General features: G+C 40.4%; 2 protein-coding genes and 1 long non-coding RNA gene across 6 annotated transcripts in view; 1 reads left to right on the top strand and 2 right to left on the bottom strand.

Annotated features, from left to right (window-relative positions):
- LOC113242607 (C4b-binding protein alpha chain) overlaps window positions 1-9,784 on the bottom strand; it is a 29,095-nt gene extending 19,311 nt beyond the window's left edge. Inside the window, exons 1-4 of one of the 3 annotated variants that reach the window (XM_044377698.3) lie at window positions 9,513-9,741; window positions 7,447-7,599; window positions 1,286-1,449; window positions 157-339 (exon numbers count right to left, since the gene is read on the bottom strand). In XM_044377698.3, the coding sequence (XP_044233633.2) occupies window positions 157-339; window positions 1,286-1,445 (343 nt within the window). In that variant the 5' untranslated portion in view covers window positions 1,446-1,449; window positions 7,447-7,599; window positions 9,513-9,741. Of the gene's footprint in view, window positions 1-156; window positions 340-1,285; window positions 1,450-7,431; window positions 7,600-9,512 lie in introns of all 3 variants that reach the window. The other 2 variants (XM_044377697.3, XM_026480744.4) reach the window with 2 other exon arrangements.
- The window catches only part of LOC130544211 (uncharacterized), a 32,381-nt gene that overhangs the window by 7,420 nt on the left and 1,604 nt on the right, over window positions 1-23,357 (top strand). For both annotated transcript variants that reach the window (XR_008960321.1, XR_008960320.1), the window contains exon 2: window positions 20,918-20,972. This is a non-coding gene — a long non-coding RNA (uncharacterized LOC130544211). The remainder of the gene's footprint in view (window positions 1-20,917; window positions 20,973-23,357) is intronic.
- C4BPB (complement component 4 binding protein beta) lies at window positions 14,131-23,159 on the bottom strand. Its single transcript, XM_026480743.4, has 6 exons — window positions 22,758-23,159; window positions 21,855-22,025; window positions 20,327-20,503; window positions 16,840-16,933; window positions 14,899-15,025; window positions 14,131-14,332 (listed from the first exon to the last, which is right to left on the bottom strand). Exons 1-6 carry the CDS (start codon window positions 22,813-22,815, stop codon window positions 14,189-14,191), a joined length of 771 nt encoding a protein of 256 aa, XP_026336528.1. The 5' UTR covers window positions 22,816-23,159; the 3' UTR covers window positions 14,131-14,188.

The following is a 23,357-nucleotide window of genomic DNA, read 5'->3' on the forward strand; positions in this document are numbered from 1 at the left end:
AGTAGCAAACGCATGTACCTTGAAATCAGTGACTTGACAACTGGATGGTTTCTTAGGGACCGAAGATTCTCATTTGCACTCAGAAAACTTAATTCCTGAGACAAACTTGCAAAGAAGGGAAAAGCACAAATAAGAAAAATAAGTGTTCATACTTACTGGTACAGAATTCGTTGTATCTCCATGTGTTACGTTGACAGGTAACAAAGGTATTTAAAAAATTAACCTTACTGAAGCCAGGACGGCAGGCGTATTTCAGGACAGTTCCAGTGTTGAAGTATGTCTCATTCAACACAGTTGTTAGAGAAGCAAAGTATAAATTTGGTGGGGGACCACAACCTCCTGGACACCAAAATGACAAAGTTATAGCTTGAAACCAGCATCTTAATATTTCATTAGTCTGATTTTTGGAACAAGGACCATTCTTTTCTCTTCTAATCAAGAAAAATAATAACTCTTTTGTCCCCATTGTTCAACAAATCCAGTGAGTGATGAGTAATACACACTTGCTGATAAATGAAAATGATAGAAGGCAGAATCCTTTTCCCCTTTTCATCCCCTTTCTACTGTTTATGAGATAGTTTATCTAAAGGATGGCAGATATGATTCCATCCCCCCACCAGATTCCTCATATCTGCTGACTCAGTGATATCTGAGCAAAGCCAGCAGTTCCTACAATTTTCCTCAACAGAAACATAGTATTGCAACACTAATACCCTTATGCAAGATGGCTTTTCTCAGGAAAGGGAAGCCAGGTGGCTGGGAGATGGATAAGAACCACACTCTTAATTTGCACCTTTCTGTACCTGTCAGATTTTGAATGATGCAAAGGAAGAAGCATGGAGTCCTTGAAACATAAAAATATTAATCCTGCTTTCCTTGCAAGAATGAAATAGGGGACCAATTTACCTTTCAGGAGCCCTAGGAGAAGTCTATACCTATTTCTCCTCTCTATTCTGGATAGACCCAGAGGCAGTGAAAATTTTTCAGTCGGGCTGATAGATCACACAGACTTGTTTCAAGTCATGGTTGGGAGACAAATTGTTTTGGAAAATTCCTGGAGGAGAAATGCTAGGGGGAGGTGTCTAGAAAACAGCCTCTTCTATGGATAAAACAAATTCCCCGTAAATCCCAAATAATTCCAAATTCCAAATTCCTGGTCAAATCAACCCTTGTTGCTGAAGGTGGCTTTCTGCTAAAAGCTGAATCATCTGTTAGTGTTAAGAGCAAATGAGCGGATGATCTTGAATGTTTGTTGCCAACCTGAACTTATCTCTTTAGTACTCACCAAGAACAGTAGCCATTAGAGCAGCAACCAAGGTCATTTGGAACAGAGCTGGATGAGAGACTCCCCACAGACTAGAGAAGGGCTGGGCTGCCATTTTCTCTTTTCTATGAAGGATCCCGTTTGGAGCTCTGGGGTGCATGACCTGATGATTCTCCCACATTTTTCTGCCAAAAAAACTCAACTTAATAAGCAGTCATTGAATTCCTAGTTGTCATTAAGCACTAGGTTAAATACTATGGGGAAATTATGGCCTTCAGTAGAAGAAAACACATGCACACAAATGTTACGATATGACACAGGGAGGGTTAGCCTCCACTCAGAGGAGAGATGGGGAGGTGGTTGCTAAGAAGGGGCAGCTTATAGAAATGTCCAAGTGGGATATGAGGGTCAGGTTTAGGGATTTATAGATGCTACTCTTTAGGGAATAAAGAACCACTGTTTTTCATTTTGGATTTTGTTTCCCCTTTGTTTACTTTTAACTAAAGAGTGATTCATTCTTGTGCTTATTTATTTATTTATGTTATTTTTATGTTCTATTAGCCAACATATAGTACATCATTAGTTTTGGTATAGTGTTCAACGATTCATTAGTTGCATGTAACACCCAGTGCTTGTGCTTTTAAAAGATCACTGTGGCAGATGCGTACATGATAGACCGAAGTAAACAAAGAGAAGAAGCAGGAAGGTTGAGGAAGAAGACTATTGCAACTGGCCAGGTGAGCCACAGAAATGGTCTGACCAAGGAAATGGCAGACGAGTTGGAGAAAAGGGAACAAATGTAAGACAAAATAATACCGAAAGGCAGGAAAATGATGAGATAGAGAAAAGGAGTCAGATCTGTGTAATATTGAGAGTTCCACACGACAACTATCAACAGAGATAATAAAACATCAAGCAATTTACAATTTTAAAAGAGTGGTTTATGGGGAGATATGTTTATCTGTATATTTGGATATACATATAGCTATATAAAGAAAAATACATGGGACGAATTGTACTTTCATATTTGATCAGACTATTTGAAGACTTCTTTAAAGCAAAATCATGAAGGACACTTTTCTCTTCACCACCACTCCTGTTCCCTTTGGGAAAAACAAGATATCTTAAATCTTAAATTTATATTAGAAATAGTCCTTGTCCTCAAAGGAATATATGAAGTTAAGTCCCAAAGAAATACTGCATTTCATCTTTTATTCTGATACTTGTTAGATCCAGATGATTCTATATGCCCCAGCTGTTCATAATTCATACTATGCACTTATCTGTTGTGTGCCCTCAATATTTCCCTCAAAGATGTTTCTGTCCCACATTACAAGAGACAAGTTTATAATGACCCTTCACACTACGTGGAGAGGCCTAACTTCCTAATTGAGTAATGACTCTTTTGATCTTATCTTTCCAAAATTCAGTTATGATGAAGCCATTCTTCCAACTGGCATCAGTTGTGGTCCCCCACCTACAGACCTCCTGGCCCCTGAGCTCCAGACATGGTCACTAGGACAATTCTGCCAAAAAGTAAATTCAACGTGATGATGCACTTACCAAACATATTGGTTTACTAAAATATGTTTACAGAATTTGTACTGAATACATTGAGGTGGTCTAAAGAGGTGTGAAGGAGCCAGGACCAGCATTTGGGGCCCTTACACACCCCTTTTCTGTTTTGTTTGCCCCTCTCTCCGCTCCAGATCTCTAGACTCTCCCTCTTGCCCTAACAATTCGGATGAGACAGGAGACAGGTGGGGGTAAGGTGAGTTCCATGTAGTGAAAAGCAGTCCACTACATCATCCATGAAATTTGCAAAATATGATAAATTTCTCCCATCCAATGAAAACTGTTATGAACAGTAAAAACTATAGAAATGAGTTTCTTTAATTTTTGATGAGTTCATAGATTTGGTTGAATTTCAGTGAAATTGAAGAAAGAGGTTTGAAAATACCAATATGTATTTAAAAAAATTTTTTTTAAATAAGCTGTGAATTGTTTTCAATTTTTAAAAAATGAAGTAAAATAGGGGCGCCTGGGTCGTTAGGCGGCTGCCTTCGGCTCAGGGCGTGATCCTGGCGTTCCAGGATCAAGTCCCACATCGGGCTCCTCCGCTGGGAGCCTGCTTCTTCCTCTCCCACTCCCCCTGCCTGTGTTCCCTCTCTCACTGGCTATCTCTCTCTCTGTCAAATAAATAAATAAAATCTTTTTAAAAAATGAAGTAAAATAAAATAAAAATACAGATATATTGGCAAAATAAAATTTGACTATAAAAACTCAAGAGGATGATAGTATAAAGTGCAAATTCCCCACATGAATTGTTGAAGTTATTACGGTCACAATAAAATATATACATTGGATACACTCTGGAAAATATTCATGAATATATTTATATAAACAGAGCCTAAGATTAAATTCTTACTTTTAAGAAATTGAACAGAAATACATAAAATGCTGCTACAAAGAACGTATTCATTAGCTGTGTTCGAAAAGAGGGTATTTATAATCATTGAGTATATTCAAAATGAGTACTTAAAACGCTGTTCCATAAATCGATCATTCGACAAACTTAGCAAATTGATTTCAGCGAATTTATCCTTCAGGAATTGGCATTCACTCACTGGCTTCCGTCATTTGGTCTGAGCCCCCGAGCTTTGGTTGACTTGGACAATCTGGATCCCTGATAATCCCAAACATTTTCCTATAAGGCACCCCTGCCCATATCACTTGCCCTCTTGTCCTTCTTCCCTCTTTGATTCCTACTCATTCTGCCAGTCTTTTCTCCAATGTCCCCTCCTTCCCTCCAGGCCAGTCTCCATATTCTAATTACAACTTGTATTTATAATTTTGATTCAGATGTGGCTTGTACCTGACATCTGAAGTCTGTCTTCAACCCTAGACCACAAGGACCTTGTAGTCAGAGGTGGGTTCTTACTTGCCTCTGCCCCACCTGGTACCTAGCACTGGTACCTATGCCTCACATAGTTAAAGCACTCAATAAATGTGTGTTGAAGTCACTTTCAAAAGCACCTAGTGATAAAATGTTTTAAAGAGGAATAATACTGCTCTGCATCCTAAGAGTGTCTGTTTTGTCAAGGTCAGAGTTTAACTGATTTTAAAGTTCTTAATGAGAACAGAGCCTAGTGACTTTCTAGGCTCTTCCCCATCCTTAACATGAAGTCATCATATCCTCAGCCATTCAACAGAAGACAGTGAGGAGGGAAGGAATGAACAAAACTGGTTCTCCCTCCACGGGTTAGGACAGGAGATAAAACGCAGCCATATATACAGACCCCACACTGGGCTGAGGAATTCCTATCAGTCAGCTTCACGCTGAGGCACAGACACCGTGCTGGGGGACACAGGAGGACAGCATGTAGCCAGACCCTGGGGCATGGGCTCTGGAGTCAGATCCAGGCTATGTGGATTGAATCCTGGCTCCACCAGATGGGAACTGTGTGTCCCTGGGCAGGATACTCCACTCCTCTAAGCTTCAATTTCCTCTTTTATAAAGTAGGAATGATAACTATACACGTCCCTCAGAATTGCTGAGAGGTAGCTTGGCTTGGTGCACAGCCAGCACACAGAAAATATTTGAAAGAAATGTCAGAGAAGTGATGGGATTGGGGTTGGCATGTGACCTTGACAGGACCAGAACTCCTGGAGTCAAAACATCATCATCATAATAATGTACAATTGGGGCACCTCGGTGGCTCAGTCAGTTAAGCGACTGACTCTTGATTTTGGCTCAGGTCATGATCTTGGGGTCCTGGGATCCAGCCTCGAATTGGGCTCCGCGCTCAGTGGAGAGGCTGCTTGTCCCTCTCCTTCTGCTCCTTCCCCTGCTCTCCCCTCCTCTCTCTCATAAACAAAAATAAAATTAAAATAGTGGTGTACAAGCACAATGACATTTGGTTGCATCACCAAGGTACTTCAATTAAACCCCGGTGCAGAGGAGAACCCACTGGACTTGGTCCAGAAACCATTGGTTGGGTCTTCACTGTGGCCTTTGGTGATGGTGAGACCCAGTGCCACACCCAGAACAGACACACTGGAGCCCACAGGGGCCTGTCCTGGGTTTCACTGTCAATCAGAGGGAAACTCACCTACTCCCGTGAATTTGACCATCACCCATGAATCATTTGCAGACCTTTGGGCCCAACTGTCTCTTTGTAAAGCATGTAAAAACTTACATACTTCATAAACTCAGTTGTTAATAAAAATCTTATTCTTTCCTATTCAGTCCCATATATAAATTTTGAGTCTTTGAGCCTACCTCCTTTGCTCTTGTCACTAACTAGTGGAATTCCAGTGCTTAACCTTAAAACTGTGAACATTTCTAAAATTCAGTGAAAGAAATTTCAGCAAAATAAGGAGAAACTATTTTGTCTTCCCCTGTAGCTGCACAAAGGAAGATCTCTGCATCCTAAAGATGACCTTGCAAATGTTATTTCTGGACTTTAGAGATCATTGCTCTGCTACTTGAACAAAACCTTTGACTCTGGAAAACTCTATAAATCTAACTGGTTATGTTCACAAATTATTTTTTGTCTGGGATGATATATAAATTACATTTCTGTTTTTGAGTGTGATAAATACCTGTGAGTTTTCTTTGCAAATCCAGAAATAAATTATTACACTTTTCATTTGTAATCCTGAAAGTAAACTCAAACTTTTCACTCTGTTGGATTTCTTTCTCTCTCTTTTTTTTTAAAGATTTATTTATTTATTTATTTATTTATTTATTTATTTATTTATTTGGAGAGCGTGACCTGCCGAGCAGGAGGAGGGGCAGAGGGAGAGGGAGAAAGAGAATCTCAAACAGACTTGACTTGGGGATCGATCCCACGATGGTGAGATCATGACCTGAGCTGAAATCAAGAGTCGGATGCTTAACCAGCTAAGCCACCCAAGCACCCCTGTTAGATTTCTTTTTTTAAAATATTGGCTTTATTGAGGTGTAAGTGACTAAGTTGCAAGATATTTAAAGTGTATATCATGGTGATTTGACACAGGTACAGTTTGTGAAAGGACTGCCCCCCCCTTCCCCACTGCTGGCCACCCATCTTGTTAATGAACACATCCATCCGCTCACATATTTATCCTTTTCTTTTTGGTGAGAACATTTAAGTTTTACTCTCTTAGCAAATTTTAATTATACGAAATGGTGTTATCAAACGTAGTCACTGTGCTTTACATTAGCTCCTCGGAACTTCTTCACCTTACAGATGAAAATTCATGTCCTTCTACCAAGTGCTATTTCGGCACCCCCCTTTAGCCCCTGGCAACCGAGTGTTAGATTTCTTATTTAAGCAAAAATCCTTTTTTTTTTCAAGTTTAAGGTATAATTCCCAAGGTTCAGATAAGTTTTCCAACTGATTCCTTTTTATCTCCCAACATATGCATCCAACATATCCCAAATGAAAACCGCTATCTTCTCTCCAACACACTTGACCTCTGTGTTTTCTGTCTCAGCTAAGGCAATAATCTCCACCCAGCCTCCCAGACTAGAAACCTGAGTCTTCCTAGCCTCTTCTCTCTTGCGCCTTCCCATATTCAGTCTCCAAGCCCTGTCACGTTGGCCATAACAGCTTTATAATCTGTCACTCTCTCCTACACCCCACTTCCATAGTCCAGGTTTACGTTCTCATAATTCCCTTCACCCACCCTAGATCACCACCGCAAACGCCTCCAAACATTTGTAAGCCAGCTTCTAGGCTGACACTCTTATATTCCTAAAAAGCAATTTACTTAAAAATGTCAATGGTTCCAAATTTACTAGGTTTCCATACCTCTCCCAACCCTCCCTCTGCTTCTTCTACTCACTGAAAACATTGTGCTTCAACTTCATGAAGGTCCTTACCTTTCCCAAAATACATTCTGGATTTTTTAAAAGATTTTATTTATTTCTTTGAGAGAGAGAGAGAGAAAGAAAGAGAGAGAGCATGCACAAGTGGGAGGGAGGGGCAGAAGGAGAGGAATAAGCATACTCCCCGTAGAGCCGGAAGCCTGACATGGGGCTCGATCCCAAGACCCTGGGATCATGGCCTGAGCTGAAGGCAGACACTTAATCAACTGAGCAACCCAGGTGCCCCATCCTGGATATTTTTAAACACTTGCAAGCATTTGCGTATAATATTTCTTGTAACAGATGCTCTTACCTTCAACCTGCTCACCTCCTTAATGAAGAATTGTCCAACGCCACTGAGAATTATCAGCCTCTTCTATGCTCCCTTAGTATTTTGCTGATACCTTAATCGTAATACCACATTGCAATGTTTCTCTTCACTGTCTATTCATTTTTGCCTCCTAAAATAGGTTGTGGGTCCCTTGAAGACAAAGATGTTTATTCAACTTCCTAGTGCTGACCTGATATTGTAACTGACATGTAATAGTTATCTAATAAATGTGAAATAAATAAAACTCAATATAGTTTTATCTTCAGAGTGAGAATGACTAACTGCCTTACTGAGGACCAAATGGAATAATGTCTGTGAAATGCTTTGTAAATTTTGAAGAGATAAATGATACAGTGATCCCACTTCCCTCTCTAGTTCTCAGGGTGTGTGGTGGCTCAGTGGGCCAGGGGGGCATCTGGAGTTCACCGTCACTATGCTTTGTGGTCCCTCAGAACATGCACAGGATTCAGCAGACTACAGAGGATGGAGATGGAGGCTAAGACTTGTGCATTAAAGAGACCCAAATTTGAGCCCCATTCATATTACAGTCTCATTCTATGATCTTGAAGAAGCCATGTCAGCTCCTTGGGTATCAGTTTCTCATCTCTCAAATGATGACAGTAAACTTAGATCATCTTTCTATTCCATACAAAGTCTAGAATGCTATTAGCCGCCCACTGAAAAGCTAAGACTTCCCTAGTAAATGCCCTCATATTTCTATGATACTATCACCTTTTAAATTCCTATAGAGGTGAAACCAATTTAAGAGCTGTAGTCAACATGGCAGGTCTCTGGTGAAAAATACTGTTGGCATGCGTGGTGCATTACAATACAACCCAAGGCGCTGGGAAAATTCTCCGCCCCTAAATTTCTCCTTCCATTAGAGATTACTTTTTTTTTTAATTTTATTCATTTTTTTGAGGGAGGGTGAGCAAGAGAGAACAGGAGTGAGGAGAGTGGGGAAGAGGGAGAGGGAGAAGCAGACTCCCTGCTGAGCAAGAAGCCCAGTGCAGAGCTCAGTCCCAGGACCCTGGGATCATTACCTGAGCCGAAGGCAGACACTTAACCAACTGAACCACCAAGGTGCCCCTAGAGATTGTTTTTTAAATCCATGTACTTGTCTAAATTCTGCCCATTTAAAGCTTGCATACCTCTGGTCTAGTCTCAGCTCCTTTCTTGGGCTGCACACTCACATTGCTTTCAGATTCCAGACAGAACTTACTTCCACACTTTAACCTCCTTCCTAAAGTCTCTTTATCTATCAGCTTCTTCCTTGTGTGCTCATATTATATTCAAGTGTATCTCTACACTTAATTCAAACCTTCTCTGATGCTTCTGCCAATTCTGGATACTCTATTTTTCATTCCCTTTGTACTACTGTATTTAGGGACAGAACAGGAGTCATCAAAGAGTGGTTGAGGAGTTGAAATAAGAACAAGAATAGCACTGTGTCCCGCCCCACCAAAGGAGAAGGAAATTTCCAGAAGGAAGGGTAATCAACATTGCCAGATTCGGAAAAGTGAGGAAGAGAAAGGAGGTGAGAACAGTCAAGGCTTCTAGCTTCAGAAAGTAGCTGGAGGCTGACCAACATCCTTCTTATTATCAAATCAAGAGATCTTTGCTGTTGATGGTGGAGAAGATGTGGAGGGGTTAATAAAATCTCCAAAGGGCACTGCATCAATTTTTAGAATGTAGACTATGAAAACCAGGTCTTCTGTGAACCCCTTTGGAAAGTCTGGTTTACCTCCTGCCTCAACTCTCCTGTGTGGAGAGATGGTAAAGAATGAACTAACACCCTCGACTTTAAGATACAATAACAAGACTGACATTTTCCTTCCTTTCTGCTTCAGTTCTCTATTTGTATGCAGTATTATTTCCATTTATAATTTTAAAAATTGAGGCTCAGGGGATTAAAAGTACTTTTTCAAGTCATACAACCCCCTAATGCAGGACTCCTGAAAAGATTTCTCCTGAAAATACCCCCAAGTTTTTGTCTATCTTGCCCTCCTTAAAGGACCAAACCACCAGCCTTTTCCTCAAGGTACCCCAAATAATCCACTGACCTGCAGGTAGCTGAGGAAGCAGTAGAAGACTCTGTCGTGGTGCCTTAGGTTGGTTCTCAAGGGGAAAAACCTGCCTGGATCTCTAATAGTTTCAGTTCTTCCCCAGATCAGAGTTTACCAGAATACCCTGAAGCTAGGTAGTAATTGCACCACCAAGAAGTCCCTGAATTCCAGCCATGTGGTTGGCTGGTCAGGGATGGCTAAGTTCTAATGGATGGGCAGAAACTGTCTAGTGGCCCAGTGAATGATTAACAACGGATATAAAGCACTGGTATTTACCTAATCTCCTTCCTGGGCACTAACCCTCCTTCTTGATAACATGTTGCAATCATTTGTTCTCTCCTCTGCCAACCATTTCCCCTAAGTGGAAAGATAATACAAATGTGATGCCAGAATTCATTTTTTCTTTTCCTAAATACAAGACAGACATACAGGATGCAATCCAGCTAGCCTAGAAAACTTGGGTACTGTAGGGTTGAGATTAGGTCCATTTTGATCCACTCTCCATGATGCTAGGTCCAGCAGGCCTTCCTGGGGCTCAGTGACGGATGACTTTTCCCTGTGCTAGTCTTCATTCCATACCAAGAAAGTACAATGGTGGGAGTTTAACAAATTTACCGAATTCCTTCTTTGGGCCAAGGTGCCTGGAACACGATCCATATTCAGTACCTGTTAATTAACTACCGCCACCACCACTACTACATGCTGGACGCCAAATGACTTCCAGAAGTTGGTTTATCGTTGAGCGCTGCTCCGACAAAGGCCAAAGGGCTGGCATGTCTGTGATCACACAGATCTAGGAAGGCCCCCAAACCCTGACATTATCTAATTAAGGTATCAATCCTCAGGATCAAGATTTGTGTGCTTGGGAGATTACTATTAGAAGGCAATTTTTCCCAGAAACTTCACTTTTTCTGTCATAAACACCAAAAGTTTCATAAAGGTTGCAGAAAAGAGTGGAGTTGGAGCACCACAGAAGCTTTGACAGAAAGACGGGATTTGAGCAGGCCTTTGAAAAGTGGAAATTAGATGAAAATGAGAAGGTTATTAGACATAAAGAGAACACGGGCTAAATCACAAGGTGAGACTGATTTGCCCATTTGACAAGAATGAGTGTAGAGGAGGATTCCAGATTATGCCAAGTCTTGAGATGAAGTTGAAGGAAACACCACCTTTAAAGCTGAGTCTTTAAAATACCATTTCCCAATCTGTTGGAGTGCTTTTCTTTACTTTCCATAGTGACTGTTGCAAATTTTTCTCTTTAGGTCGCCAAATGGTCTTCCTCTCAGCAGGTGATCTTGCCTCCTACTCCACTAAACAATCATTCTACAGTAGCTTCTATTCACCTCACGTTTTCTCTCCTAGTCACTGTTTTTATTTTTTTTAAGATTTTATTTATTTGAGAGAAAAAGAGAGAGAGTGCGAATTGGGGGAGGGGCAGCAAAAGAGGGAGAAGCAGACTCCCCACTGAGAAGGACACTGGGATCATGACATGAGCCCAAGGCAGACCCTTAACTCATGGAACCACCCAGGCACCCCTCCTCTAGTCACTCTTGCTTCAGAAGAGATCTCTTTGTTTTCTTATTTTCAATGCTCTTTCACCCTGAAATTTCCCCTAAATCTTGCCAAACCCTCAAATTCCATTTTTGTACTGTCATGAGATGTTCAACTTTGGTTTCCTGTGTTTCCGGCCTACTCTTTCTCATTAATTCCTCCCAGCCCCTCCCATTGTGGTCTTTCAATCTGGCTTCTTCCCTCTCTTAGGGACACACTTCTTTCAGGCACGTCCTTATCTACAAATCCAAAATTTCTTTAACTCAACTCATGATTTCTTGGCAGCCCCTAACACTGCTGACAATCTCCTTTCTGAAACTCCTCTCCTTTGGCTTCCGTTACTCTGAACTTCTCTGATTCCCCTCTTTCACGAAATGCTCTTTCTTAATTGTTCATATCTCTTCTTGTTCTTTCTCATCTACATATAGATATGACCCAGGTTCTTCTTTTCAAAAACTTTTCTCTTCATTATCTTTACAATTATTTTACCTGCTGTCATGGTTTTAACTATTCCTTATAAGAGAACCACCCCATAACCATCTTTTTATCTCTGATTATCTCCTAAATGCAGACTTAACATTTCTGGTTGCTCTTCAAACATCTTACAAGCACTTTATGCACAGCACACCCAAAGAGGAACTTCTCGTTTCCTGCCCAGAAGCTTCACCTTCTGACCCCAGCAATAATCCAGGCTTCCAGGAATAGAATTTCAAACTCACCTTTAAACCCTTCCTCTCCCTCATCCTCCAATGTTCAATGAGTTGATAAGTTGCTTTTATTTGGTTTTCCAGTGTCTTTCATGTCTGATATTCTCTCTCTGTTTCTGCCGCCATCATCCAGTTCAGGTATCATCGTCTCCCGCATGGACTACTGCAGTAGCCCTTAAAACGGTATCTTTCTCTCTATTCTTTTCTACTGCTACCTATACTACATACCGTTGTAAGCAAAATCTGTGTTTGGTCCTCATCACTTCTCTTTTCGAAGTCTTTGATCTCTTCTCCCTGCCTACCAAATAAAGTTTAAATTCTCTAACATGCCCTTTAAAAACCTCCATCAACCGGCTTTAATATGTCTGTCCAGCCTTCTGTCTCATCACTTCCCGTGCTTTATCCAGGCCAATCCAGACCAATCCAGGCTATGTGCCATTCCCTAAACATGCTCCATCTTTCCTGCCTCTCTGCACAACATGTTTTTTAAAAACATTATTAAAAACTCAATTTTTTTTTTAAAGATTTTATTTATTTATTTGACAGAGATAGAGACAGCCAGCGAGAGAGGGAACACAAGCAGGGAGAATGGGAGAGGAAGAAGCAGGCTCATAGCAGAGGAGCCTGATGTGGGGCTCGATCCCATAATGCCGGGATCACTCCCTGAGCCGAAGGCAGACGCTCAACCGCTGTGCCACCCAGGCGCCCCTAAAAACTCAATTTAAAACATTAAAGAACTTGGGGCACCTGGGTGGCTCAGTCAGTTAAGCGTTTGCCTTCAGCTCAGGTCATGATCTCAGGGTCCTGGGATCAGCCCCGCGTTGGGCTCCCTGCTCAGCAGGGGAGTCTACTTCTCCCTGTCCCTCTGCCCCTGCTCGTGTGCTCTCTCTCCCCCCCCCCCCTCTCTCAAATAAATAAATAAAATCCTTAAAAAAAACAAAAACAAACATTGAAGAACTTTAAGAGAATAAACACATGGAATTTCACCATCCTAAGACAACTGTTTTCATCTGTGCCTATTATTGCCTGTTTTATAGAAATACAATCATGAGTCCTTATTATTGTATTCTACTTTAACTTAGGATTATATTTTTAAAATTTTCTGTTCATAATCATCACTGTAAAAAGTTGCATTACATTTGATGTGCCATAATTTACTAAAAATTTTCCTAAGATTGGATATTTCAAATGTTCACAAGGCCTCCCCAGGATAGACAATATACTCAATAATAGAATGGATAGCTTCAAATTAAAAATCATTTTGCTCAAGTGAGATAAATCTGAGGAGTGAATTTACTTGGTTCAAAAGCTTATGGCTCTTTAAGATGTTCTTACTACATTTCTCAAATCTTTTTCCACTTGTAATGTCCTCTTCCCTAATTTTTGTCTCTCAATCCTACTCACTTTTAAAGGCCCAATAACTGTGACTCCCCTTAACAATTTTCCTGCTCCTCCTCATCCCAGACAGAAGGCCTCCTCCTCAAAGCTGAGCTCCCCTAGCACGTTGTTCTTTGAAAAGTTTTTATTTCATTCTAACCGCCCTTAATTAACGATATGTGTATACCTGTCTTGTGTCTATTAATAGACTGTTGGCTACTTGAGAGTTTCTTATTCCTGTTTCTTATTCTCCTTCATAATTTCATCTAGGGACGTTCCATTATTTCAAGCTCTCTTCTGTATTTTGTTTGTATTTCATCTAGATTTGCTATGTGTTTCGGTAGAGGTCGGAGTGAGAGATAGGAGAAGTTTGTCATACCGTCTCAGCATGACATCTTGATAGGAAAATCTACCTCAGGATTCTTGCTTCTTCTGCCCTCTAAAAAGAGGAAAAGAAAATATATTCACTTATATTTCACCATCTCAAATTTACCAGGCAGGGCTGGGTTTCATCCAAAGGTGGTAACCAATATTACTGCAGAAGATTCAGAAACTGGGTTTCATAAACAGGATATAGGGGAGACTCAGAGAAAGTTTAAGTCCTAATTAAGTCGTGATTCTACTTTTGTTTCAACAGGTCATTTCAAGGATATAACCGTTCTGAACCTATTTTTTCAAAGTGAGCGGTTAATTTTTCCTTCATAAGTTTTGGTTAATTTGAGGTTATTTTTTGCCTCACCCTTCGTGTCTCATTAAAATATGACGCATATGCTTACCTTTGATCTGAGCTTCCCATTCTCCTTATAGGCAGCTAATTCTGGTCTTAAGCAGACAACCACCACACTTGGTCTTTCCACATTCTGAGAGCAACACACACACACACACACATACACACACACACACACACACAGTGCTTTATGCAACTGCAGTTGGTTACTATGAAGTTGCGTTCCAGTCTAATGAGAAAAATCCCAAACCAGTTGTAGAACCAAGAGAAAATTTATTCATAGGTGCATTTCTATTACCTAGTCTGCTCAGCTACAATGTCATTTTTGCCTCCAACTCAGCTTTCTTTATTTCCAAAGAATGTTTTAGTTCCTCCATCGTTAAGCCATTTTCCTTTAGTCTTTGCACAAAGTTCTTTATGGCTTTGCAAATTTCTTTATTCTCCTGAAAGGCAAACTGAAGAAAAGAAGAAAAAATTTTAAGTTACAACTTAAGAACTGCGATGGATTTGTATAATCCGAAGCTAATGAGTAGTGCTTAGGTCCCTGACTGGGAGCTCAGAACCAGCCAGCTTAAATACAAATCCGGGTCTTCAACATGATAAATCATTAAAATCTTCTGGCTTTTATATACTTATTATTATCCCAGCAATAAATATAAACTAAAAGAGGCATCTCAATGAAAATTGATCTAGTCAGTGGTTTTTGGAATCTAGAAGAATTTTAGAGACTTTTCACAGCAATACATACAGGTCTAAGACACGAGTTTATAAAGCTTGCTCTATAAAATCTATGAGACAATAACTCCTACCAACAGGTCCTCACGAGGGGCTTGTGATGATGGTGGCAAATGAGAACTTCCATATTATATATAAAAATGTGAGTTAAGAGTTTATGAGCCTCCTTCTAACAACCCTTCAAAAACATCCCACATTGAACAGATATTTACTGAGCGTGCTCCAGGAGTGATGCCAGGCCCTGGAGATACAACTCTGAACAAGACAGACAAAGCCTACTACTTACAAGTGCCTTCTCAAAATCACTCTGTGGAGCTGGTTTGGGAGCTTCTTGGATCAACTCGCAGACTGGAAGTGCACTGCTCCACTCCCCGTCAATGCACTGTTGGTCCTGCACGCCTACTAAGCGGTACCTGAGCAAAATCAGAATGGCAACAACACTTAGCCTTCCTACCTTCTAAACTGGGCAACTAAGGCTGGTTTTGTATCGTTGTATTTTAGTATTTCCTACTGTGATAGAATCCACCTCCTTGAGCCTTGATGCGTGCTTAAGTACTGATGAGGTTGTGGGATATAGGAGAGGTTCAGTGGGGTGGAGTTTGGAGCCAACGACCAAGAAAGAATTCTTGAGGGGTCTTTGGTGCAAAATGGTGGTTTATTAAAGCATGGGGACAGGACCCGTGGGCAGAAAGAGCTGCTGCCCCGGGTTGTGAGGGGCAGCTGATTATATACCATGGGGTTGGGGGAGGTAAGGAAAAAAAGGTAGGCTGAGAAAGTACTTTCATATGTTAAAGACTTGCAGGGTATTGGAGGCCTTGCTATTGTCAAGCCAAAGCTGTCTCTCCCTCTAATGAGGCACTAACATGAAGACAGTTGGGAGTCTCCCGGAGGAATGATCACAAGTCCTTGTCAATGGGCTTCAGGTTTAAAAGAAATTCCATTTTACTTACATTTCCTTCTGCCTCAGCTTCCCTCAATTTTATGGAGGGGATGGTAACGTTAGGGCTTCAGGAAACTGAATTATGGGTCTCTGGAAGTTAGGCTATGGATAAGAAAGCTTCTTCCTTGTAAATCACTAGGACATGTGTAAACTGAGGGAGAATTATGGATCTTGAAGGACTGTGATCTCTGTCAGTTAACCATTTGTTTTTTTCCTTTCCTTAGTTTTAGCGCAGCCAGCAGTGCCGAGGAATGTTGCATACATTGGGGGAGGGGGGATTGCAGGGTGTCAGCTTCTGCTTTGTCTTCAGCCAGCCTTCTGTTCCCTCATCAGTATTACCAAACAGTAATCAACTAAAACCACTTTCCTTGGGGGTGGAGAGGACCCAAGTGACAATTCAACCCATGAAACATGGAGAAGTGAGAAATTCTGAGTATATGTGTTTACACAGTTGTTGGGTGGGGAAGATGAGGGAAGAAGCACGTCATCATTCAGTAACTTAAAAAAGCATCTGCCATCTGCCCTCCACAAAGCAGTGGAAAGCTGAGGATAACCCTCACATAAATCTTATGAAAGAGCTACAGCTTTTCGTCAGAAAAACAAGAGTTGACTGCAAAGTCCACTGGAAGTATATAATGAGATTGAAATGCTAATGTAGAGACATGACCCTGAGCTAATAAGACTGAAGCCAAGGAAAGAGTAGGAGATCTATAAGGTGGGTGATCAGGTAGTCTAAGTTAGGTTAGACTCTAATTAGGATGTATTAAGGTTCTATAAATCATTCTCTTTCTTTTCCTTTTTTTTAAATAATATATATATATATATTCTTTAAATATACATATTTAAATTTTAAATTAAATAATATCAATTTAAATTAATATTAAATATAAATAAATGTATATTATTTAAATTTATTTATTTATTTATTTATTTATTCAAGTAACTGCAAATAGGAAACCAGATTGGGGTGGGCGGCAGGCTGGAACAATAAATCATTCTCTTTCTGCAGTTCCATCTGTTCTATATTTCTTTGAGTTTTTGTTCTGAGATTCTTTAGAAAAATATACATTTAAAATATCTTCTCTAGGATAAATAAGAGGATCAGCCTGTCTTCTAGAGAGTGGGGAGAGCTGGCAGTGGGCTGAAGCAGCTCTCAAAATCAACATGAGGTCGGATTCCTGATGCAGTAGGAAATAGGGCATAAGGTGAGATGAACTAGGTTATTCCCCAAAACAATGCTACCAGTCATGGGCAGGATCTTGCATTTGAAAGGCTGCATACACTTACCTGTCTTCACAGTGATAAGTAATGGTAGACCCTGAGTTGAAATCTGTTCCTTCAAAATAGCCATGAGCTGGATTCCCAGGAGGGCCACAGTCTCCTGGGAGACAGGAGCACAAGAGTGACAGTCATGAGTTGTAGTCAGTTAACAGCACCCCCTGAATGTAACCGGCCACATGGGATATGGGAACACATTCTCCATTCATTTCCTTCTGGTCAAATTGTATTTATCCATGGGAAAGATCCTCTCCCCCTGCTTATTCTCAGTTTCATCAGCAATTTGAGAGTGCTTTCTGATTTGCATGAGCTTGAGGAAAGGCAGTGTGAGTTGTAGAGACTGTCAGTGTACAAGAAAAAAAAAAAATTAAAACCAGAGGTAGAGGTGGGAGAAATAACTCCCTGAGACAGGAGATAAATCGTGTGAGTTCAAATGGACGCTGAAATTCTCTGTGGGACAGAATTGTGCAATATGAGAGCTTCAGAAACAGGGAGAATACAGTGGGGATCAAACAAGAGGAGTCAAAGTATTAGATGTTGTGAATTTCGGTTCTGGCTCTTCCACTAAGCACTATTTCATCCTTCTTTTCTTCCTTCCTACGCCATAAGATGAGCAGTTTAAATAATATTATCTCTAAAGTCCCTTTGAGCTCTGACACGAGTCTAAACATGCTGATCAAGATTAAAGTGTAAATTAAGAATGATTATGTAGGTGTATACTTATGGAAACATAAATGCTAATAGTTGTATTCAAATATACAAAACAAATAGTTGAGCAAAACAGCAAAGCATAAAAGAACATGTATTAGTACAGTACATAGTACATAATACTATGTATTATAATAATGCTTACAAACAAATGTAATTATAATAATAAGATATAATACTATTCTTGTAAAACACACTCATGCATAAACATATATGAACAGTTTTAAAAAGGCTGAAAATGACATATCAAAGTATTCTGTTATTTGTGGGTAGTAGGTTTGTAGGTAATTAAATGTTTTCTTTTGTTTTCTGTATTTTTTTCTACAACACAGATGTTTTCTTTGAGCAGTTAATAAATAACTTTTGAAGAGCCCAGATGTCCAATGACAGATGAATGGATAAAGATGTGGTATATATATATAATGGACAGCCATCCGAAAAAATGAAATCTTGCCATTTGCAATGACCTGGATGGAACTAGAAGGTATTATGCTAAGTGAAATAAGTCAATCAGAGAAAGACAATTTTCATATGATCCCACTGATATATGGAATCTAAGAAACAGAACAGAGGATAATAGGGGAAGAGAGGAAAAAATAAAACAAGATGAAACCAGAGAGGGAGACAAACCATAAGAGACTCTTAATCATAAGAAACAAACTGAGAGTTGCTGGAAGGGAGGGGGTAGAGGGATTGGGGTAACTGGGTTATGGACATTGGGGAGGGTATGTGTTATAATGACCAATGGGTATTATATAAGACTCACAGACCTGTACCTCCGAAACCAATAATATATTATATGTTAATTTATAAATCTTTATAAAAAGATCAAAAACCGAATTCAAAAGCTGTGTAGAGGGAAGGAAAAAGAATTTCAATGAATTGACTAAGGAACTCTAGGTTACACTGGTTCTCCTGGCAACATTTAAGAGTACAGTTTTGAACCGAAGGAAATGATATAGATCTTGGGTGTAAACAGAAAAAAAAAAATCTGCTTTACTCAGGGACCTAAGGAGCTTCCCCTAAAATTAGGCAATGAATTAACACACACACACAAAAAACAGAGATTCTGCATTTCAGCACTAGGATAGGAAGTATTGAATTAAAAGAAAAACAAAAAAGTGAAACAGAAAAGGCTGGAAGAAATAAATACTTTAAACTTGCATCAAGCTAATGATGATGGTATATGCTTGTAATTTAACTGTGTGTCATATATATGCATGTTTTAAGTAAGCACAAGCTCCCTAAAAGAGGCTAACTATAGTTTGTGCTTTTAAACTACTATATCCTGCAAAAAAATTAACTCAAAGTGGATCATAGGCTTGAATGTAAAATGCAAAACTATGCAAAACCTAGAAGATAATGTAGGAGAAACCCTAGATGACCTTGGGTATAAGGATGTATGCCTTTTTAGATACAACAGTAAAGACACCATCCATGAAATAATCAGCTGGAATTCATTAAAGTTGAAAACTTCTGTGCTGTGAAGGACATATCAAGAGAATGAGAAGACCAGCCATCGGCTGGGAGAAAATATTTGCAAAAGACAAATCTTAAAAGGACTGTTATCCAAAGTATACAAGGAACTCTTTAAACTCAACAATAAGAAAACCACCTGATTAAAAAATGGGCCAAAGACTTTAACGGACACCTCACCAAAGAAGATCTACAGATGGAAAGTGAGAGTGTGTCATCAGGAAATGCAAATTAAAACAACAACACTGTTGGTAGGAAAATAAGTTGGTACAGCAACTTTGGAAAACAGTGTGGAGGTCCCTCAAAAAGTTAAAAATTGAGCTACCCTATGATCCAGCCATTGCACTACTGGGTATTTACCCCAAAGATACAGACGTAGTGAAGAGAAGGGCCATATGCACCCCAATGTTCATAGCAGCATTGTCCACAATAGCTAAATTGTGGAAGGAGCCGAGATGCCCTTCAACAGATGACTGGATTAAGAAGATGTGGTCCATATATACAATGGAATATTACTCAGCCATCAGAAAGAACGATTACCCAACATTTGCAGCCACGTGGACAGGACTGGAGGAGATTATGCTAAGTGAAATAAGCAGAGAAAGACAACTATCATACGGTTTCACTCATTTATGGAACATAAGAAATAGGAAGATAGGTAGGAGAAGGAAGGGAAGAATGAAGGGGGGGTAAACAGAAGGGGGAATGAACCATGAGAGACTGTGGACTCTGGGAAACAAACTGAGGGCTTCAGAGGGGAGGGGGTGGGGGAATGGGATAGACTGGTGATGGGTAGTAAGGAGGGCACGTATTGCATGGTGCACTGGGTGTTATATGCAAGTAATGAATCATGGAACATTGCATCAAAAACTGGGGATGTACTGTATGGTGACAAATATAACAAAATAAAAATTATTAAAAAATAAAATATAAAAAAAAAGGATGTACTTTTCTCTCTTATTTTATGTAATTTTGCAATGGATGAGTTACGGTCCTTTTCCCCCATTTTTGCGTATTCTTCAAATAAGAACATTATCATGAAATTAAAAAAAAAAATGTCAGATGCCCCAAACTATCTCGTGTTGGACTTAGTAGAAGAGGAATCCTACTTGAAAGGGGGGGAAAAAAAAGCAAAAAGCGTTTATTGTTTGGCTGTTGTTCATTTCACAGAACACAGCATTTGAGGTGAGGCTTGGCTCTGTGAGCCCCACTTGTTTCTTGGCTGCTTCCTAGCTCCCAAAGCTTCCCAGGTACAAAACGTGAGGGATCTGATGGGTATCGTTGGATTTGCGCTTGTTCGTCTCCTACTTACTGCTTTTGCAGATGGGTAAGGGAGGCATCCAGGTGTGGTTGTCCAGGCACTCACTCCAGTTGCTGCCCTCGAGGATGTAGTGCTCATTGCACTTAAACGTGATTTTGTCACTCACATTCACAGGACCCAGGGAACTGGGTTCACCATTCACCAGCACAGGGTCAGGACAGTGGCCCACTGAAGAAGAAAACAGGAAGTGATGGGAAAGGACCCCTCTGCAAAGGCGAGACCTCCTCAGACTTCACTGAGAAATCAGAAATCAGAACTAGAACAGTGTTTTGTAATAGGGACTACGAACCGTGCTGGTACATCGTACCAAACCACATGGATGCCGGATGCCAAAAGAGTAGGCTCGCCTGAGAGTGGCAGGAAAGGTCTTGGTCATCATGCACAAGGCTGACAGATGACTTGAACTTACTAAAAGTAATGAAGCGTATAACTGGAAATGATCGATAGTGTGTTCGTCCTCCTGTTAAGCACTGCTGAAAATCTTCACCCTATGCTTGAGGCAACGGTTCCCTTCCTTCTCCTCCAGTCAAATGTACACATCACTCAACATGTTTTACTTTGTTTCATTTTGTTTTTCCCCAGGTGAAAAGAACAGAAGAGAATGCAGAGAGAGATGAATTTGGTCCTATAAATAAAGGTAAACATATTGGTGGGGAGAACAAACCCAGCTTGTCCTAAAAAGAGTAGTAATAACAGTATTGACTAGTGATTCTCTGTCTCCACGGACATCACAAATGAGTTTTGTGAACTTGAGCAAATCGCTTCGATCTCATTTGTAAGTTGAGAATATAAATTTTTCCCAGTTCAAAAGTTATATAATGGATGAAATAGAATATGACATATTTACTTCAAAGTAATAATAATACAAAACAGAATTGTAGAAGAGAAAAGATTAGTTATATGCGGATAATTGTTGAAGGTAAGTGATAAGTATGTGAGTTGATTTTACTCTTTCGTCTTTTATATATGTTTAAAATTTTTTATAACATAAAAATTTTAAGGGAGTGTGATATTAAACAAATTATAGGCCAAAGAAGGTAGTTTTAATATATGGAAGAAATTCTTTTCTTCCTGCAGGGTCGATTGTATCTATTAATTCAATCAATTAATCAATTAATGGAATCAATACCGAGCAAGAGCTGAGCATGTAGCTTCTAAGAGCAGTTCCACCCTAGAGTGCTTTAAAAATGAATTCCTAGAAATTGAGAATTTTTTTTAAAGATTTTATTTATTTATTTGACAGAGAGAGAGAGCAAGCAAGCATAAGCAGGGGGAGTAGCAGAGGGAGAGGGTCAGGGAGAAGCAGGTTTCCCACTGAGCAGGGAGCCTGATGCAGGGCTCGATCCCAGCACCCTGGGATCATGACTTGAGCCAAAGGCAGATGCTTAGCCAACTGAGCCACCCAGGCGCCCCGAGAATTTTTTTCTTATAAAGTTTGAACATGGCTGACTGGAAGTAGGATGTGAAAGAATCGAGTGGGATGACAAGATGTACAAAGAAACAGGAAGATCAAACTTACGTCGACAAGTGGGAACTGGAGCATTCCACTCCATAGAGGCATTGCAAAAACGGATTTTCTCTCCTACCAGGTGATAGCCCTTGATACAAATGGAAGTTCCCAGAACTTGTCCTTCTGCCTCCTCTATAACAATTATGCCATTTTCCACGGAGGGAGATTCTGGACAGCTCTCTGTTAGGAGGAAGAAGATAACAGATTCACTTGACATGTCATGTGCCATGAGGAAGCCCTGTTAGACTGCCATCCAGGTGTCTTTTGCTGATGTCTATGTCCATCCACTTCCTTCCCTTTCCAATAATTCCCAAACTTTTGTTTTCAAAAGGATAACTGGATTCACTCAAATTCAGCCATAAGTTATCTATCTACCCCTAAAGAAACAATCCCCTTTCCAAAGAGTGTTCCTGGAGTTGATAACAGATAAGACCTCCCAAGATTTTGAAATTGGTACCTTTTGCTCCCAGAACAGAAAGGGAAAGTAAACAGTTAACCACCCACGTCATAGAGTAGAATCATCATTAAATATTTACTAAGCCCCTGCAGCACCAGTTAAGCCTCTGCCTTCAGCTCAGGTCATGATCCTGGGGTCCTGGGATGGGGCCCCGCATTGGGCTCCCTGCTTCTCTCCCTCTCCCTCTGCTGCTTCCCCTGCTCGAGCTCTCTCTCTCTCTCTCCCTCTCTCGCTCTCTGTCCCGCTCCCTGTCAAATAAATAAATAATTTTTTTGAAAAAAATAAATATTTACTAAGCCCCTGCTGATACAGGGCATTAGGCCAAGTAATTTGAGATTTTTCAATAAAGGAAATACATTTCATTAACTTAAATTTCATTAAAACCGTAGACAGAATGCCTCATACCCCACCGAGTGATATCAAGTGCCTTATAAACCAATCTTAAGCATACGCACCATCTGAGGCAGAAATCAGCCACACAACCACAAGACAGCACACAAACCGAAAAAACATCTTGTGGTCAGTTGCTTGACCCAGGCTGGAATGAACTCAAACCAGACCACACCTGGTTTGGATCAAAGTAGATCTTCTCACACCGCTTAGGATACCAACCACCTCCCTCCTAGAGAAGAGGTTGTCTTGATTTCTCTTTCCTGGAAGAATTTAAAAAAAAAAAAAAGTAAATCCTAGAGCAGGAAATACGAACAGCTATGAGGAAATTAGTACAGGGAGGGATTCTGCAAAAACACGAAGTAGGGGGAAGGTTGATGAGCTGCCAGTTTTAAAACTCAGTTTTAGAAATCTCCAGGGTTCCGTTATGCAAATCCAGTTGACCAGTTCCTTTGAACTGCGGGCTTATCCTGCTACAACAGACCCGGACCAGAGGGTTTAGCCATGACCCTCACTTCGGTCAATATTTGCTAGTGTTTACGGTCCAGCTTCTGCAACTCCCTCCAGCTTTGCAGGCGGGGGCAGGAGGGGGGGACCGATCTCTGGTGCTTTCGCAACTGAAACCCGGCTCTGAGCACCACGTCCTTCCTGTCTCTCAAATACCA

Source organism: Ursus arctos, unplaced genomic scaffold, assembly GCF_023065955.2.
Source record: "Ursus arctos isolate Adak ecotype North America unplaced genomic scaffold, UrsArc2.0 scaffold_2, whole genome shotgun sequence".
NCBI lineage: Eukaryota > Metazoa > Chordata > Mammalia > Carnivora > Ursidae > Ursus > Ursus arctos.

Excerpts from the sequence above, each read along its gene's own strand:
- C4BPB (XM_026480743.4), bottom strand. The coding sequence starts at position 22,815 with ATGTTTTTTCGGTTTGTGTGCTGTCTTGTGGTTGTGTGGCTGATTTCT. Across the intron at positions 16,934-20,326 it reads CTTACCCATCTGCAAAAGCA|GAGACTGTGGCCCTCCTGGG; the intron begins GTAAGTAGGAGA and ends CCTGTCTCCCAG. Across the intron at positions 15,026-16,839 it reads ACTTATCACTGTGAAGACAG|GTACCGCTTAGTAGGCGTGC; the intron begins GTAAGTGTATGC and ends GATTTTGCTCAG.